The following is an 18,853-nucleotide window of genomic DNA, read 5'->3' on the forward strand; positions in this document are numbered from 1 at the left end:
AGCAGGTGACATCACAGTAGCTATGTTCCTCTTTTGATACTGCCTGTGGGTGTATACAAAGTCCGAGTCACATGAGGCAACAGCTTACGCTTGGATGGTGCAAAGGCTGTAACTATAAGGGTGGACATAGAATGCCAAGTCAGTTAGATGAAAACTGGGTGTGTGTCCTGTTGGTGCAACTGGCCCCTAAACAGTAAATCTGAATTGACCACCAAGGTTTTCAGTGAATGTAGCCTCACTGGTTGTTGGGTTCATCAGCATTTCAGCTCATCCCAAAAGTGCTAGATGGCTATGATCATGCCTTCGCCCAGCAATTTCTTCCACACTAAAGCCTTCTCATTATAAACCTCTGTCTTGTTAAGACAGGATAAATCCGTCCACAAACTGTGGACACAAACACTAGAAGCAGACTTTCTAAGAAGAATAAGTTTAAGTTCTCCCAAAATATGCTTCCATTCAGGTTTTTAAAAGCAGCTGTGGTGATGGTAGCATAACTTTCTGCTCTTTTTTTGCTACTATTATTTAAAACTCAAGGCCGTAAAAAGACTATCCTTATTGTTCACTTATTAATTTTATTTTTTAGTGCCTTTTTTTACGTTTATCTCCAAATCGGCAAACACACATTTCTTTCTTACCATATCTCTTCAGCTTTGTGCTTAAAGTGCCATTGTTACAACCTTTCCCTGAAAAGCTTGAACTCTGTAGAGGCCTCCAGATCCGTGAAACAACAAAACTGAACTTCAAAATGTCATCGTAGCCTCTTTCTGTCAGTGTGAATGCAGGCTGGGATTCAAAAAAGTAGATAAAGTTTTTTTGTCCATGCTAACCTGACTGTAAAATGTCGCAGATGCCCTTTAACTGTGTCAGAGAAGGCCCTGGTCAATGCTAGCTGTGATCTACACGAGCTGATAAGGTTTCACTCCAGTCAATACACATTACTGGACAGGTGCAGCATCGATCAAGTCCTGATGGAGGAGAAACACTCCAGCTTTTCTTATTTTCAGATGTGACTATTTTTAAAAAGTGACACCAAGTCCAATAAAGTTTGAGCTACTTGTTATAGCCTAGGGAAGATTATGAACTAAACCAACTTGCTAGGCTTTATTTTGTTCAAATTGACAGAGACTCTGAGTCCCAGTTAATTTTACATACTGTACTTGTCAATGTAAATGCCTTTTGTGCTATTATGCAAATGCTTTGTTAATGTACCATGAGATTAAAGCGGGCATTTAGCATTTAGGCCAGAATTGGCTCTTGAATGGAGAGCTCAAACGAGTTCTTGTGAAATCCAGCCTGCAGCTGTACCTTTGACAGTGAAAAGAATAGTTTTTAGGGGATTTATAGATTGTTTGAACTTTTATTACTGAATGACCTTTATAATCGGGTGCTCTGTTTGCTTCTGAACCACAAAGTATTGCCTTCCTCTTCAGTAAAAGAGTCATTTTGGTCCATTTTTTTTTTGTCTTTTTCAATCCTCTTTCCATAAAGCGTTTCTTTAGAGTGACATCGCTGTGAATCAGGCAAGACAAACTCACCCGTCTTGTTTCTTTCCTCAGGGCTTCTCAGAGAATTTTTCCAAATACAGGCTGAAGCGTGACGCGCTTAAATGCTGCGATTTGGTGGCATTTATATTCAAGCCAACCTGCCCAAACCGTAAATAAACCTGTTTGTGATCAAGCACCGGGCAGGTAGGAAGTAAGAGGAACAGACTTGTGACTGAAAAGTTTTACATTTCTAGAGGCCTCCGAATCCTGATAATTGCTGTGAGAGGGTCAGAGTGTCCTTGAAGAAAGCACTTAGCACACAGCTGCCCTTTGGCCAGAGAAGAATATAATATGGCATGGAACAGCTAATTTCCCAGAGTGCTGTAAATATGGATGCTTATTCTCAGCACGCTTGGAGAAGTTGATTTTAATCTATATTATACTGAAAACTCGGCTGAATCTCAAGGTTGTCAGTTTGGCTAGACTTGACAGCTGCTGAACAGTTTAAGCTCAGGTGTACTCTATGCAGTCTGGCCTGCCATTCTTCAGGGCTTCTCTCCAAGTTGCATTAAACAGACACACTATCCTTGGGCTTTGCTGATTCAAGCTTCTGGCATGAATTTTGCAGACAGACTCATTGGATTTAGGACCCCTTTAGACCAGAGATCAATTCTAAACAAGCAGCTTATATCAGATTGTAGTGTAGGATTTACTATTCTGGTAAGGCAGCAGGGTAACAGGGTGTTTGTTTCAAAGTACCATTCAACAAAAAGTTGTTTTACTTTCCATCCATACATTTTGTGATACTGATGTGCACAGCAGTCTAAACAGAGGCACCCACACTTTTATCTAGCCAATCACCCCCTTTCACTGTTCTGGTGGGACGTCAATGCATCCCTGTAGTTTTACCTGTTTGTCTCGCTCGAAACGCCTCAAGAGCCTCAGCTCTACTCTGAGCCCCTTTCCAGGAACCTTACATTCACAGTCTCATTCTTTCGGTCACTACCAACCTACTCTTGCTCTTTCCTTCCCTTACTCATGACATAGATACCCCTCCACTTGGGGCAACAACTCCTCCCAACCCAGAGTGGGCAAACCTAATTTCCATAGAGGCTAATAATGAGGAGAATTTATTCCAGACAACTCCAGAACATCATCTAATCAGTGCAAGTGGTGTCTTCAGAGTCTACATCACTAATAACTGTTGCCAATTACACTTATGTTAATGAACTTAAAATTTTAAATCACTGCTTCAGAGGAAGAAAAGACTGGGACTAAATTAACAGTTGTGCAACTCAAAACAGTTAAGGCCTTTCTGTAAAGCTTGATTTAAAAAATAACTACATGTTACAGCAATCCAGACCAACACAACTGTGATTGGTCTGCTCGGTAATAACATTCACTGTAAGCTCAGAATATTATTAGCACAAGAATAATGCATATAAAGGCTATAACTGTCCACCGTGCTATTGCAGTAGTATTCTTCTAACATAGTTTTTAACAGCACTGTCAGTTTATATATAGACTCAATCAGTTCTGAAGTCTTTTCTCTTTCCTGAATTTCAGTTACAAAAAACGAGAAGAAGAAAGAGGAGCCTTAACAGCTCAGTCATCTGTTATAAAAATGTCTTTTTAAAAATTACAACAGAAATCCGCAGTGTTCTGAAAATTAATTTAGAAAATTAACTTGGACAGATAGAGACGAGGGAACGCAGAAAGAGGAGGCCTAAAAAAGCCAAACACATTGAAAGATAATAGGAATGTGAATCGGCCTTGTTGCACTACATGGTAACATGCAGGTTTTCTCATTGGCACGTTTATAACAGATAAGAATGGAAAAATAAATCAAGAGTGGATAAAAGGATGGATAAAATAGCTTTGTGTCACCCTCTTATCTAACATAATTAGGAGGCAACATCAAGACATAGTGTTTAGTGGTTCCTGAGAGATATCTGCAGTTGCCCGAGCTTGGAGAGCTCAGTGGAAAAGAGTAGATCCGAGAGTGGATTGCACAGCCTCAGCCACCTATTAAACTTCTCAGACCGGGTAGATGGTTTGTTTAATACCCTTGTAATGTTGTCTTAAACTGAAGGTAATGAAAAGACCGACCTAACCAACAATTTCAAGATGGGAGCGTTTTACCAGTTAGGACTTGCCTTCCTGGTGGGCACTCTTTTCCTATTTAAAAAAAAAGCATCAGCTAGTCGTCCATTTATTTCACTTATATAAACATACATGACAGGAAATGAAGCCAAAATGTTTCCCTGGATAAAGAGGGGCCTGATAATTGGATCAGGACCCTAGTTGCGGTTTCTCGTGATCAAAGTAAACCAGGCCGCTAACCGCCAAGTGTGTCCTTCTAGGTCACCACCGTCCTCTTTCATTGTCGGGGCAGCAGACCTTTCTCTGTAATGGACTGATCAATTCTCCATGCTAAATCACAAGGACAGAGACATGACATGAATATGTGTACATGCAACCACACACGCACACACACACACACACACGTACACATATTTGTCTGTGTACACAGACAAACATGTACTCGGGCTATGCTCAAAGAGGCGTATTGTTAATTTCTGTCCCCCGCCCCACCACCCCTTCATCTTCCTAGAGGGGAGAAGAAAGGGTGACCCAAATTTGACACGACCAGGGTGCATAATGTCGAGGATGGTTGGGTTTATCTGTGAATGGGTGCACTGTACGCAAACACACAAAGATGCAGATTTGTGCATGTAGGCGTTTTAATATGATCAATAAAGCTTAAATGGTGATTTGTGCGAATAATCCCCAGGTTAACACATACAAGAGGAGGATTCATTTGTACGCTCGTAGAAGATACTTATAGGCACCTGCCTGAAAGATACTCTTTCTCTCTCACACACACACACACACACATGCAAACACACACAATGTACAAGTTAGTGATGCATGAGTGCATGGCCTGCTTGTCTGGACAGAGGAAGGGGGTGGGGTAAGATGCTCTTAACCACTCTCTGTGTGTGTATGCAAGAGTGGGAGTGACCGGCATACCTTTGCACCCCAAACGCCAATAGCATCCCTCCTCCCCCTCCCTCGTTTTCCCACCACAGTTCCCTGCAGTCATGTATCCGCGCTGCAGTCGTTGCAGCGGAGCCCGGCTGCTATCTGAAGCATGGATATACAGCAGCTGTTTAACTTCCCTCCTCTTCTGTTTTAGTGCTTCTGCCTTTTGGATTTGACCTCTCTCGGTCAGTTTTCAAACTCTTAATGTTTACTTGATTTCTATGTTGCTACTAGTGAGGTCATTTAAAATGTACAGTGGAAAGTGCTGGAGAAAGTGTCAGCCTTAAAGTGAGTAAAAGTTGCAATGCTGCTTGGGAGAATATTGTTAGAAGCAAAGGTTTTCCATTCAAGCGTTACACAAATGAAAGTGATGGTGTAGGTTTAAGGAAGTTTGCAAGGTAATCAATCTTATTCTGCATGTAAACTCTTGGTGATAGTCAAAGAAATGTAGTTTAGTTTATTTTTATTTTATCTTTGTGATCATATTTCTTTGATGTATCTTGGGTTTTTTGGAACCAGACGGTTTGGTGAAGAGGAGTAAACTGTTAAATGGTAATGTTAATGTCAGCGAGCTTAGTTAGGAAGCTACGAAATATATAAATGCATCCTACCGATTGATACCTGCTAATTAGTGCTAATAAATAACACTGAGATAAAATACTAGGATTTCACTTATTTAATCTGTGATTTACCAAGTTAGCTTGCAGAGATTTTGAGGATATTGTCATAAGCTCTCCACAATGGCCAGAAACTGGTGCCAGTTGGGCAGATTGGTTGGAAACACACCTCTAAGTTTGGAAAATAAAGCAAAGACCAAAGTAAAACTAAAACATACATCTACAATTGGAAGATGGGTACGCTGTAGTCATAAACGAAAGGCATGGTCAGCAGCAATACTTAGTTAGGCTGTGAGTTTTAAATAATGCACTATTGATACTAAGGGGCCCAAGTGTGAGTAGTTATCCTCCACACCATTGAACCACCAACATCCTGAAAACCTGAAACAAGGCAGGATGGATCCATGTTTTCAAGTTGCTTGTCACAAATTCTGACCCTGCCATCTGAAAGTTGCAGCAGAAATTGAAACTCATTAGACTGGGCCATCTCTTGTCCAGTTTTTGTGGCGCTTGTGTGAATTGTAGCTTCAGTCGCCTGTTCTTAGCTGACAAGAAAGGCACTATGTGTGGTCTTCTGCTGCTGTAGCCCGTCTGCGTCAGATTCAGAGATGCTCTTCTGCATACCTTGATTGTAATGAGTTGTTATTTCCATTCTCCCTAAACTCTCTTTAAATTCTCTGAAACTAGAGATGGTTGTGGAGAAAAATCCCAGTAGAACATCAGTTTTTGAAATACTCAGACCTGCCTGTCTCCATGCCACAGTTCTCCATTCTGATGCTCAGTTTGTCTACATGTCCAACTGCATCAAGTTTCTGACATGTGATTGGCTGATTATGTTTGCATTAATGAGCAGTTGAACAGATGCACATAACAAAGTGCCCAGTCAGTATATAAATTACACTAAGTTAAAAGGTCAGGAAGCCATATCGTCTATTTGTTCTGCAGGAACAAGTTAAACCTAAATGGATTTGGATGTTAGATAAATCAGAAGGATGCCGGATCCTATTTTTATCTTTCAATCTCCCACCCTTCGGTAGTGGCTCAACTCTGCCAGCATCTTTCTCCCTCCCTGTTAAGGCTGTTAGTTTTGACAGATTGGGCCTCATTGGTGTGAATTCCCTTCCTCCTCTTCTTCCACTCTGTTCTTTTTCTCCACCTACTTCGTCTTTTTCGGTCTCTGATTTTCAGCATTGTGCCATTTCTCGATCACGTCTCCTTCCACTGTCTCGACTACACACCTTTTACCTTCTTTTTCTGCCACCCCCTACATCTTTTTCTGCATTTTCACTGCTTCTCCTCCTCTGTTGTTTGACATATAGTTCTTCCTGAACTATTTACTGCTTCCTGCATTGTCCTCCTTCTCAATGCTTTCTCATTTTATTCTCTCATATCTATACTTTCTCTTCTCAGTTCTTTTCACCTTCACTTCCCCCCTTTTTTGTTCTATCTCTTAAAAAGTTACCTCTGCTTCTTTTCCCCTCATTTTCCTTCCCTGCTTCCTTGCCTATCTTATCTCGTATCCTTTTCTTCCTCTGTTATCTGCTTCTCCTTCCCTGCAGCTCTTCCTTCTCTCCCTTTTACTCTGCTTTATCACTCTGTATCTTCGGACTCTTGCTGACACCTCACTTCGTTGGGCCACTGCAGCTGGATAAGTTTTGGCTTCTGCTCGCTGTTTACTAACCAGCTGATCCTGCTGTTTTTGCATGCAGCAGCCGGGCGATTTTGAATCAATTATTTTTAACACTGCAAAATCGACAGTTTTCTATCATGAGCGCCGGGGTTTGTAATAGGCCTCTATATGAAAACAAACTGCAAAAGCAAGCACTTACAAAGTGAAGCGTCTAATAGCTTTCAGAGGAATTAGCAAATCCAGCGAACAGGCCAATTTATCAAGACATCATTAGCATTTATGTCAAACAAAAAGTTCTGATATGTATATTATGAATGTTACAATTCCCTATATTTGCTGTCAAGAGGTTCTGATAAATCCTCTCTGTGTGACGAGTTTCACCATTGCTGGGATGCATGCATCTGCCAGCAGGAGTCTCCCTCATATTTCAATATAATAATATCAAATAATTTCAAAATGCTTTCAGTTTAGAGAAAGAATGAATAAATATTCCACTACAGCAGATTCTTAAGAAAAAGGTCTGCTTTGATGACTTTGTCTGCTTTCCTGTTGAGCATCATCTGCAGCACATCGTCTCCCCTTTTACCCACATCTGTAAATCTCTGTAGAGGAATCCTGTCCTATTTCTAGGATCACCAGGAGTCGATAAAAAAATGAAAAACTGTGTGAAAATGACTTGGCTCATTATTTTTTTATTACAGCGTCATGAGCCGCAGGTTCTGTGAATGATGCAATGAGCAAAAGTCAGGTTTTGTCTGTTCCTCTCTATCGGTTCATCACGGCAGCTACAAGATCTTTGGCAAAGGTAACAAACTGTGTGTGACATTTTTCAGAGGTCCCTCTTTAACTAGTCTCTAACTGCAGGATGCCACAGGCAATAAAACCAATACAACGTTACATTACATACATAACAGTAGTAATGTAATGGTGGCAATCTGGGATATGTGCAGTGACATCACCAGTGGGATCACAAGTGCTGATAGTGATAGTCAGTTTCTGTGTTTATTGTTGTTTCCTATGTTTATTATTGTCTCAATAGACGCTATAATGCTAAAAATGAGAGAGCTGGATTAAAAAAAAAACATGTATGTAGCAGAGACAGGGACATTTAAGTGCACCTGTTTAAAAAAAAAATGGGACATTTTTGCAACAGCAGCACAGAAATTAATAGGAGTCATGTAGTAGTAATGTTTCTCAAATTGCTTTTGAGTTAGCAAGTGTGCGCATGATGCTTATTGGGATTAATGAGACAGACCACATAGGAGCATTAATACCAACCAGATTAAGTTGGTCAGTCTGGGCAGGAATGCTAGCCTCGGGCTGAGAGAAGGCAGGTTGTTTAATCGGATCCCGTGTTTTTTTTAACTTTACTTAAACAGAAAAGAATTTGCAACCTCATACATCTTAAACTCTCCAGCTTCTCAGCCACCTAAGCAGCTTTTATCATTCCTGAGCATTTTCCTGTTCTCTTTTCTCTCTTCTTAGTTCTCCAGTCTCTCATTTTTCCCAATTGCTTCCCTTTTGAAAGATTTCCCGCGTACGATAAAAGAGAATAATTGACAGCATATGTTGGAAAATGTGTTCAGTGTCACACTCATGAGTCTGATCTCGTAGAAGCCTTGTTTCTGCAGTTTTTCATTGTGATGGTTTCACTTCAGTTGAAATAATATCTACTATATTTGAGTTTATAAAGCCCTTCAAACTCATCAGAGTAACTTTCAAAGTACTCCTTTATCTGAGCTTAAAATGACAGCTGACATACATTACTGCATCATCTTAATCCACGCTGAAGGTTATAAATGTTTGCTGTGTGTGTGTGTGTGTGTGTGTGTGTGTGTATCCCGTTTCCTCTGATGTTTAGAGCCATAATTGCACTTAGAATAAGTGAGATCATACACAGTTTTCTGCTGCTGGCACTTTTTATTCCAGCAGAAGGAAGATGTCAACATCAATGATCCCAAATGCCATTAAAAAACTGCACTAAATCTGTGGGTGGACTGCCTACCCTCGCACAAAAACACATCATTATCTTTCTTGTGTTTTGTGGTTGTGCTGCTGTATATTAATTTCTATTCACAACTCTATATTCCCGACTCCAAACACTCCCACGTTGCGGCGCTCACTTAAATCTGACACCTGCTAAACTTTACGGTGAACCGCTCGCGTGTTTAAATGAGTTTACCAGGCATGAAAGTTGTGCAGCAGCCATTAGAAAGTCATAAAAACAGATCCCATCACCCTGCAAGGTCTACTACTTTACCATATGGAAGACTATTTAGATGGAGGTAGATAAGCAGCCTGAGGACACTCAGGATATTCCACACAAACAATGATAATTTAAAAAGCCTCAATTCCTTCTATTTTCTTATACAGTGGTATTAGTCTTGTTAAATACTTTGCTAATTAGATGCTAATTTGTCTGCTGTTTGGTGCTGGGAAACAGCTGCCTTTTGCAATTGGAAGTGCTGATGAGAGTGGAACAGAAACTAAAAGTTGTGAGCCTTCAAATTCAAGACACTGAGCTGACGGATGAAAGTTTAGACTTTAGGGGTTGAGCCAAGACATAATTTGTGCTTCTTAGAAGAAAAAATGTCCAACTTTACAGTAGAAATTAACATTTATAGGCTGAAACAAACAATAGTTCAGGCCTTCATAGCTTTTATTGTTCTTTGATTACAACTGTACATTTTACTGACTAATTTGTATTGAATCGTACAAAATATACAAGAAGTTTGTGCTTAGTTTTTGTTATTACTCAGCACAAATGAGTAGACTGATCTTCCTACATGTTGCACCTACTGGAGCTACTTGGCCATGGAAATCAATGCCATCAAGCTCCTGGTGCAGATTTTGTGCAGATGGCAGAGGAGCTCCGCAGTTACAGAGTGAGGAGAGTGTTGGTGACTTTTACACACTATGCGCCCCAGCAGTTGCTGTGGTTTCTAAACACGTCGACTTTACAATAATGCCACTTATGACTGATCTGAGTTTGTCCATATAACGTACAGATCTGGATCGGTCTATCAATTCATCTTGCTCACCCAGCTAGCTCGCCATATGTCTAAATGTGGTCGCACAGGTGTAGAGACTGGTCGGCGAGCTGGCCACCATAGGCCTCTGGGGAAAAGTGTGTATTCCATGACCAGTTGTGAAGTGGTTGCTTGCGGTTGATGGCAACTGCTAGGTGAAACTGGTAGAACAAACAGGTATAGAGTGCTGCACCCAAAACCTTCTAGCAATTGTTTTGATCACTTGCCTGTAAAAGATTGCAAAATAGTTGTGAAATGCACAATGTAAACTGGAAGAAGTGATCATTCACCACAGTGCAAAACTTCAGACTTTTGAAATATGCTGGTAATGCACAGCTATTGCTTTAAAGGTGACGTTTTGGAGAAGTCATCAACCGGGGATACACACTTTGCCCTCGCGATCAGAGATGAATGACCGGTCTTTTGATCTTCGTAACTGAGGCTAACATCTTTCATAAAGAGCCTGAAATCCTGAAAACAACTTTGTTTCTCCCAATTTAAACCTTAGTTTATTTATCTTATACACAACATTCATTCTTGAGACAAATATTTCACCATTTATTCTTTCTAGCTTGTTGTCATCTGCTTCCTTATATTGCTAGGCAACCATACATCACCAGGAAGGAATCCATATTGTTCCGGGAAGTTCAACTCCAAGCTTTTTTCACCTCACTGACACTGCTGTTTCTCTAAAGCTGCTCAGTGTCTGTGGGGGTGTGTGTCTGTGTGTGTGTTAGAGAGCTGAGTGAAACATGGGGAGTGTGTTTTGGGGTAAAGGAATAGCTGAAAGGGGGAGCGTGTCTGTGTGTGTGTGTGTGTGTGTGTGTGTGTGCACCAAGAGAAAAAGGGGGGAGGTGGGGGTTAGGAATCTGTTTACAATGGCCTGAGGGAGCTGCCGGAGAGGGAGAATCAGTCTGATATTTGGAGGTAGACTGCGAGAGAGTGCGTGTAACACAAAGAAAGAGAGTTTTGGAGAAGGAATAAATGAAAGAAGAGGAAGGGATGGAGCCCTTGGGAGGATTAAATACAAACTGAAGGAGTCATTTAAGGCACAAGTTGAACCAGGAGTCACAGGAGGGAGATTGCAGGTTGATGCAAAGCAGCAGCCTTTCCTGATCTCCACTTTCAACCATGCAAATAAGATTTAGTTTAGTTGCATGCATGCATGCATGCATGCAGCAGAAAGCAAGTTTATGCATGCATTTATATCTTTTTGTTATTTTTGCTCTTCTGTGTTTTCAGAGTTTGAGGAGCAGTTGTACGACACCAAGCTGACCGGTCAGACTTTCCGGCATCCGTCCTCACAGAGCTCCGACGACACGTCCACCTCCCTCAGCCGATCGCCCATCTCCCTCAACAACAAGAGGCCCGACTTCATCTTTCTGGTAAACACACACAGACGCACGCATGCAGGCTCATGTTTACACCCATCTTATTTGATCAGGAGGCTCCGTCACACCAAAATGTCACCTCTCTGCTGAACAAACACCCAAGCTCAGATTTTATATGCAGCTATTTGAAGCTGCACATCTTTAACAAGCAAACGCAATAAATAATCTCCACCTTTCCTATTTTAAACTCACTCTTTTTTCCACCTCTTAAACCTGTGAAACCTGACTTCATCCTGCTTCTGCTAAATGCACACACACAGACACACACACACATACACTGTGTCCACTTCACTTATCATCTTCGTTTTTCTCTCAGAACAGCAAGACACCAGACTTCACATTCCCGCTAAACTCCTGCTAACCTACTCCACCCGACTCCATCTGCCCTTTTGTGGTCCTGTTTGCACTCTTTATTATTTCTTTATTGTTTCCAATCAGTGCTTGATATTCATTTTATGTTACCTGCCTCATTTTAAAGGCTCTTCCCCCTTTACAATAAAATTATAGGCAGTATAAATCTCTTTTCTCCATTTCATTATTTTTCGATCATCCTCGATACAATATCCCACAAAAGCCCATTCCTTTGATTAAATCTTGTGTATCTTGCCATTTCATGCTCACTGGAATCATCATTTTAATTTGATTTATCGACCTTGAGAGTGCGGCTATAAATAAAATTGTAATCCTCAAGATTTTTTCAAAATATGAAAATGGTGAGCGTTTTTCTAGCAACAGCTTTTTATTTAGTTTATTGTTTTTTCTTTCTGGGGTTGTGCTTTTTATGCAGGACCTTTTGTTGTTGCTCTGGGAGTTAGCTTTGTGGTGCAAGATCTGAGATGTGCAGATTAGCCACAACGTTAAAACCACCTACATAAGTGTGTGTAGGTTTTTCTTCATGCTGCCAAAACAGCTAGCTGCTGGGGTATGGACATGGCACCTCTGGTGGTGTTCTGAGCCTGCACCAGTACTTTGGCAGTGGAGTCTTTATGTCCTTTGGGTTGCAGGATAGAGCCTCCATTCATCAGACAGCACATCTGTGCATGCTTGATCAGACTGGGAGCCTTTTTGTCATGTTCTTCTGTAGTATTGTCCTGCTAAGGGAGTGTCAAATTTTGACAGTTCCTATCTGAGTAAGATCCATAATAAGGCCAATGACCCAAGCAAAGGCAGTATAAATATTGTAGTTTCTGAATGTGAAATGGGAAGCCAATGCAGTCTTCTTCTCACCAGCAGGGGTGATACCTTTGCTTGTAAAAAGCTCCTGGTTTTTTAGAGACTTGTGGGTAAATGATCCCGAACCCTCAACATTCAAACAGAAAAATAACAACTTCTTCATAGTAGGACCTCAAAAACTAAAAGTTCACAGCAGCTATATCCATCTTTTATACAGTCTGCGGGCCTTAGATGGAAGATACATGGTAGCGTAATAAAATGATTAACGTTATTAGCTAAAGAAGCAATAGGCCAGTCCTGTACTGAGCTTCATGCAGAAGCTTTGCTGTAGAGAAGACATAGTAGACATAGTATCAGCAAAACGTACTTATAGAATAGATTTGTCCAACAAAATTTGTCACGTTGACCAAATTTCTCTTATGGATCTACACAGTTGTCCTGAATGTCCACACAAGTCATTGACGCAACTTGGTAGCTGATATTTCGACCTGTTGTATACAGTATACTGTATACAACAGGTCTCCTAAATATCTGGCAAATGATTGGTTGTATCGTCACCTTTGGATGGGATGAAACTCTTTCCAAGGTTGTGACTGATTGGAATCAGGGTGTGCCCACGGGCTGACAGCCACTGTCGCAAATGCTTGCAATCATTCACTGGCAACAAAAAATTCAATGCAGTTCCTGAACAACTACTAGTTTTTCCTAGTTGAACATAGGTTGCCATCCCGTTTTTATGTTTTAGCCATTAGTCGCATTAAGGCTCCTAAAAGTCTTTACTTTCTCTTTTTGTTATAGTATGACATGCCAAATGGAAACTCAGTCTGCGTTTGGCATCTTCTAATTGCTGTGTCTCTGTTCACATTTACATGTCTGTGCTTGTGTGTGTATTGCGTCTGTATTATTTGAACTTCTGCGCGTTGTTTGTACTTGACTGATCACTGATGCAGATTTGCTCCGCTCAATGAGGACTGATAATAAAGACTCCATCCTTTTCTATTAATGATTGTAACTTGAAGTTCGGAATGAGCATGTCTTCTAATTGGCTGTTGGACAGCTTAATTCAGCAAATCGGCGACACAATGCACTATTCCAACAAATTACTGCTTCGGCATATCAGACGGTTTTACAGCTAAAAGTTGTGTTGTGACAAAATGCTTCACTGCTATTGTCATCATCCCTTTATTTTTTTCCCATGAAGCCGAATTATCCGAGAACTGTTGCACAGTATATCCCGCCCCCTCATTCAGATTTTGAAGGCGAGAAAGGGAATGCAAACATAGATGTTAAATTGCTTCAGGGTGTCTCAATGATAATCTATGATCACAATTTGTCAAACAGGCTACAGCTATACATAGAGCCTCTCTCTTTTCACTCTTTCCCTTTTCCATTAGTACTTCTCAGTCTATTTCCCCAGCTCATTGAACTCCCACCGTGATTTTACTGCAAGATGGCTGCACATTTCCTGCACACCGACTGACGCAATATTCCTTCAGCGAGCTGCTAAAGAGCTCTCTTAACTTAATGCCTTTCTCTCTGTTTGGGCTAATTTCAATTAGAGAATGGCAGATTCCCACGAGATAGCTTTACGTCTCTCACGAGGCGGAGGATAGACTGGAGTGTTTCCTGCATTGCAGCAGCCTCGACAGTTTCATTGCCTTGCTTAAGGGCAGAGATGCCTGATACTGTAGATCTAATGGCAGACAGTTGACAGATGCCCGTTCCCTCACAGCTGGGATTGCACCTTCCTGTTGCCATCAGGGACAGAACGAACAGTGTCTCTGCTGCTCTGTCAGTTTCCGTCCCTGTCAGCTAATCACGTCAAATCAATGTTTTTCTTTTTTATGTTTCTAACTCACTTCAGATTCACTTCTGTCGCTCCTCTGCATTAGCTCTCTCAGTTTTATGAGACAGGTGAAAATGAGACAGCATTTTCTCTCGTTCTCTGTTTTGTAACCCTGCTGTCTGCTTATCTACCCTACTGATCCTTCCTCTTACAGGCATTGAAGTTGCTTAAAGGGGACAAAACATTTAATTTTGGAGGAGGTTGATGAGTAGATGACCTCCGCCGGCTGTCTGGACTCCTATAGGATTTTGGTTCTATTGATTTTTACTGCAAATTGAATTCTGAGGTTATTTTGTTTTTCTTGTGTGTTTGAGCCAGTAACAGCAGTTTAAAGGGGAAATGGGCTTTATTGGCTAATTTTCAAAACAGCTTGGGCAGAAAATGAGAACAATAACTTTTAAAGAGTTTGAGAGTGTAGTACAATATGAGAGAAATGGAGATCTTGTAGTGAGGAAATTAGATTTGAACCATTGGATCTCAGGATGCATTACCATGACTGAAGGGGAAGACAATATTTTGGATTTCACTAAAGAAACTGACTAAAATTATTTGGATTTCAAGCAGCATGTTAGATTTTCTTTTACTCTGTAGGTAGCCTGAAACATTTTTCAAATAATCTCACTGAGTGCAGAATCTATGATTTTTTTTTTCTACATGAGAAACACTCACGTTTTGTTTTGTTTTTATTAAAAAGTAAAGCCTTTAGCCTCCAACATTCAATTTGTATGAAAATGAGTAACCATTATTTAGCCATGTATTCAAGCCTTCCATTAAACAGAGGCAACCAATCAGAATAAAGTTGGCCTAAAACAATGGATGAGCTGAAGAGCTACACCCAGTCACACCTCGTGACAAATAAGGATTATTTTGAGCTGGGATTCATACAAAGTTCATCATGTAATGAACAGGTCAACTTTACACTACCTGCCTAGTAACATGTTGTCAGGTTGCTCGACCAAACAGAGTAAAAACAAGTTTATGAGACTTTAATTTCACACCTCCAAATGAATACATATCTATTTCACTTTAACTCCTGGACGTGTAAATGTAAAAGCTAGCAGTCATTTATGAAGGATGCACAAATATAGTGTCTGAACATATTGGCATTGTTGACTGATGTAAGCTTATTGCCAAATGATGTGACATCTACTCACAGTTGCATTTATCTATTTCATTACATCAGCTTATAGCGACTAACTGTTCGAAGGTAGTGTGATGTAATTTGAACATGTCCAGCATTTTGACTGGTACTGTATGTAATATAATATACGATTTTTTTCAGCCCATAATTCCACAGTAGATACAGCCCTACTGTTCATAAAGGTGATTATGAGAACCAGTAACAAGTGGTTAATAAATGGATGAATAAATAAATATGCCGGCTCCATATTTATATTTACAGTACTAAAAAAGAGTATTTGCCCCCTTTCTGATTTCTTTGTTTTTTTCCATGTTATGTGGCATGTTTTATTTTTTAAATAGCTTTTTTATTATTTAGTTTGAACATGAAGCTAAATAATAGAACACCAGTTCTTGCAATCGCTTTCTTTCCAGCTGTCAGAACAATTTTGATCAAATACTGATCTTTCATCTGCACGTCCATCCAAATAACCAAGGTTTAACACCTATATGGCATGTTTTAATGCTAAACAAACATAACCCAACTAAAAATAAGTGATAATTCTGCCAAAATCAATCCAAAAGAACATGGACGACTCATCCAGGAGGTCACAAATGAACCCAGAACAACATCTAAAGAAGTTCATGATTCAAAAATAAGAAAGAGAGTGGGTAAAAGGGCTTTTTAAAGTGTCAAATATGTAAAAAACTAAGAAATCAAGACGTAAAAATACTTTCGACAGTACTTTCTAAAAGGTTATATATATCTTCCTGGGGAAATCAGACCCTTTCAACCATTCTCGACTTCAGTATATCAAACTGTGCATCACTATTTGATGACATAGCGGTTTTCCCTTTCTGCTTCTTCTTGCAGCCAGCATCAAAGCAGCTCTACGAAGATGAAACCACCTCCTCTGTGTTTGGTCTGAGGTCTGTTACCGACCTATCTCCATCCCCGTCTCCATCCCCCTGCAGCTCAGACCGGCCCCCTCTAGGCTGGAGCAGTAACAACAGTAGCAGCAGTACTGCCACGTCGGCCACTACTGGACCGCCAGTCGCCGAAAAACCTCGCTGGCACCTGGGAAGACGCACACCGGCACACTTCTTACCACTCGACGTCACAGGTACAAAAGTGAAATGCCCAAAATAGTCTAAGATCAGGTGTGGTTACAATTGCTAATGCTGTCAGTATATTTGATGCAGTCTTAAATGACCAAATAAATTTACAAATTAAGAATTTTGTTGAAACTGCAATGTGAAGGTGCACTTATAAGGCAATGGGAGTATTTCTGAAGTCTATTTCTTGCTGTGTTTCTCAACAACACTGTGGTGAACTGACAGGAAAGGTGAGTGTATGCAACTGATTGAAAGTCATTACTCTGACACATGCATCTGAGTCAGCTGAGCCTCCAGGATGTTTTCATGGCGACAGCATTACAGAGGTAGTGCTGCATGAAAATTGCGGACAAAGTCAGCATAGAAAGTGTGATACTTCCTTGATCTTTCTTAGAAGTTTCTGGACTGGCACAGCTACAGTACCTCTGAGGGAACACATGAATGTTTCATTGGCTGGACCAGAGTGATCCCGAGCCATCAAAGTAAAAAGAGTTTGCTGTGTTTTAATGGGTACGTGTAAACACAGAGACGATTGGCATCCAGTCTGTGAATGAGTGGTAATGTTTCCAGTCCAGCTGTGAGATGGTCAACAGCTCAAGTTGTGCTCATTTTAAAGAAGCGCTCAAGTGATTCGTGATTCATAATCAGCAGAGTTTGGGTCATTCATTTAAAAAAAAAAAAAAGGCAAACATACTTTAGTTTCAACTTCTCAAATGTGAGCATTGAGCATCTTTGGGGTTCTGGTTGTCATTTAGCCAACTCGAAAACTCAACTTTGAGCCATAGATGGAAGATAGACACCCCTAAGCATACCTGTTAGTCAAATAATCATATAATAATGGAAAATGCCATTAGTTGGAGCCTTGTCGAAGATGTCAGATGCTTATTGAGTAGAGGGGTTAGACTGAGGTTAATTATCTGGGCTGATGAGAGATGTGCCGAGATGCTTGTTGATTGGTGCAGCCAGGTGCCTTTGAGCCTTTTTCGCATTTATTAGAATTTATGACTTCAATATGAAATTTCACTGAAAAATAATTCAAAATTAAATAGATTAAGCCTGAATATGAGATTCTATTGGAAATGAATGATCATTTGGCAGCTTTCAGATGGCTCCTGTCATGTTGAGAATAGAAATGATTTTATCTCCAAATAAAGATGGTTTCTGTGAGCAGTAAAACAGCAACACTGTTGGTTTTAGAGTCCTGGCTTTGTGAGGGCCTTCACTGTCACCTGTGCTGTTCTCGAAGGAGTTGTGTGACAGCTGTAAAAGTGAGAGTCATGGCAAATCAGACTCAAGGAAAGCTGCAACATGCGGTAAATCTGAATTTTCATCCCTTTGGAGGTCACATCAGTCCAATTTGGCTTTAGCTTCTTTGTGGTTGTGTATTAAATGCGTGCTGGAAAAGCAACACAATCTTGTCTTCCTCCAAAGAAGAAGCTCCAGGCTGAAAAACAGTGCTAATATTAATCTTGCTCAACAAATTTGGCAGATACCTCTTCCACATGGTGCATGGTCGTCTTTGACAGTCCTCATAGTGTCTTGTCTTGCCACAGTGGATCATATTCCTCCATCTCACCCTACCCCTCCTCTCTGGTCATCTGTATTTTTCCAAATGGCTACTCCATACTCAAAATGCTTTGTCCAGGATACCCACTATCTCTCCTTTGCACATGTCCAAACCATCTAAAAAGGGGAGGCGAGTCCATGACAGCATTCATAATTCAATTAGTTATGACAACCTCTCCAACACGACTGGCTGAAATGCAACCATGACAGAGCCTCCACCATGTTTTATACATGGCTGCAGACTCTCGCTGTTGCACCTCTCTCCTGACCTGCTCCATGCATACAGACGATAATTGGAAGTAAAAGTTTTAAATATGGATTGCATCACTCCATAAGATTTGTTGTCAATGAAATTACACAAGTCCAGTTCTTGTGTAATTTTCTTACCTCAGTCTTTTCTCCATGTTTCCCTTCCTTAAAAATGGTTTCTTGACAGCCACCCTTCAACTGAGACCATTTCTGATGAGGGTCCAGTGATCAGCTGAAAGACTAGATAAATCTCCCAGCTCCCGTGGCAGGTCTTTACTGGATCTTTTTCCCATTTCTTAAGGACAAAACTTCCAGATACTGTTTATCTGCTATAGATCGTTTTAGTCCTGGAAAACTATTGCTCAGGACCACTTTAAAAAAATTTACAAGACAGTCTTTGTGATGTTGAAGAGTGTGGCAGTGGACTCCCAAATACAGACCAGTCATGTGCTACAGTCCAAAAGAGTCCAACAGGTGATAATGGCAACCCTGGGAGTCCAGGGAAAAGCAGGAAAACAAACTGATGGGAAACAGAATTAAATAACCCACCAACAAAGAAAAAGGGAAAACTGAAGCTACACAAGTATG

General features: G+C 40.6%; 1 protein-coding gene across 2 annotated transcripts in view; it reads left to right on the forward strand.

Annotated features, from left to right (window-relative positions):
- nhsl2 (NHS-like 2) overlaps positions 1 to 18,853 on the forward strand; it is a 192,256-nt gene that overhangs the window by 148,417 nt on the left and 24,986 nt on the right. For both annotated transcript variants that reach the window (XM_085395547.1, XM_085395555.1), the window contains exons 3-4: positions 11,048 to 11,190; positions 16,209 to 16,458. In XM_085395547.1, the coding sequence (XP_085251673.1) occupies positions 11,048 to 11,190; positions 16,209 to 16,458 (393 nt within the window). The remainder of the gene's footprint in view (positions 1 to 11,047; positions 11,191 to 16,208; positions 16,459 to 18,853) is intronic.

The sequence above is a fragment of the Rhamphochromis longiceps genome, linkage group LG3 (genome assembly GCF_057381845.1).
Source record: "Rhamphochromis longiceps isolate RC_006_pf linkage group LG3, R_longiceps_female_GT1.1, whole genome shotgun sequence".
Lineage (NCBI taxonomy): Eukaryota > Metazoa > Chordata > Actinopteri > Cichliformes > Cichlidae > Rhamphochromis > Rhamphochromis longiceps.